At 49.3% G+C, this 1242-nt stretch overlaps 1 protein-coding gene across 1 annotated transcript; it reads left to right on the top strand.

Annotated features, from left to right (window-relative positions):
- The first annotated feature begins 498 nt into the window (after positions 1-498).
- Opa3 (outer mitochondrial membrane lipid metabolism regulator OPA3) lies at positions 499-1036 on the top strand. Its single transcript, XM_027418084.1, is given in 3 exon segments — positions 499-853; positions 856-912; positions 915-1036. Coding segments are annotated over 3 exon segments (534 nt in total).
- The last annotated feature ends 206 nt before the right edge of the window (positions 1037-1242 follow it).

Here is a 1242-nt window from a genome sequence, read left to right as displayed (position 1 = left end):
TTTGAGGTCTCCTCACTAAAACCCATGTTCCTGGGGTAAGGATCAGTCCCATGCTGGTATCCAAGCTATCAGTCTGGGGAGCCAGAGTTCCCAGATGTTCAGGTCAGCTGTTTCTGTGGGTTTCACCAGCCTGGTCTGGACCCACTTGCTCATCACTTGTTCTTCTCTGAAACTGGATTCCAATTCAGTTCAATGATTAGTTGTGGGTGTCTGCTTCTACTTACACCAGCTGCTGGATGAAGGCTACAAGATGGCATTTAAGTCAGTCATCAATTTCATTATCAGGGGAGGGCATTTAAGATAGCTTCTCCCCTGTTTCAAGATTCCTTCATCATCTTGCAATTCTGTGCTCCTTCAAGCTCTCCATTCAAACTTCTTTTCCTTTGATAGAAGCTACTAGAAATGAGAAGCTCAATTTTGTCAATGGCATCCATTAGCATTACATCAAAATTCCCACAGAGGTCAGCAAGATTGCATGTTCCAGGTAATACCTCCAAGATGGGAGCATGTGCATTATCCACAGCAAAGCTGCTCTACCTGGACATCTAGAAGGTTAGCAAGCAGCTGGCCACCAGCATCAAGGAGGCCACCCATTGCCGCAATGAGTTCTTTACAACCTACATCTTCCTGTCATCTGCCCACCTGTACCACCAGGTGGAGATGCAGACCAAAACATGTATCACAGGCTTCGGGGGCACAGCCATTGAACCGCTGGACCAGGAGGTGGTGGCAGATCCTGGTGCTGAGCTACTAGGTAAGGCCACCATCTTTATCATGGGCAGAGGCTGCCTGGTCCTGGAGTACTGCAGTCACCAGACACAGCAGCACAAGGAATAGGAGCAGCAGGTACCTTGGAGGTTCTCTTGGATGAGGTAGGACACCTGGTGCTGGTACTGGAGACACTGAAGGTTCAGAGACACTACCAATGCTGTTTGCCCTGGAAGAGTTGTGAGCTAAGCTGAAGGAGTTGCACACCCAGGTCTGAAATGTGTACTTCAGTCTCAAATGCCAGGCAGCATCTTCATCCAAGAAATAGCCAGCTGCTGGGACCTGGATTTGTCTATGTCCCTCAAGCTTGAACTGGGCCTTCTCCCAAAACTATCTTGCCTGGTCCAGAAGAAGCCATTGGGACCTTGATGTAACCATGGCATGTAGTCACCCCCTACTGACTGGCCCTTGATTTCTCCCACAGAGAGCACCCCAGCAGGAGAAGAGTTCAGACAGAAACCCCCTGCAAACCTC

This window comes from Cricetulus griseus, chromosome 5 (assembly GCF_003668045.3).
Source record: "Cricetulus griseus strain 17A/GY chromosome 5, alternate assembly CriGri-PICRH-1.0, whole genome shotgun sequence".
NCBI classification, from domain to species: domain Eukaryota; kingdom Metazoa; phylum Chordata; class Mammalia; order Rodentia; family Cricetidae; genus Cricetulus; species Cricetulus griseus.
The sequence above is the reverse complement of the archived record's forward strand: the minus strand, read 5'-3'. Positions and strand labels throughout refer to the sequence as shown.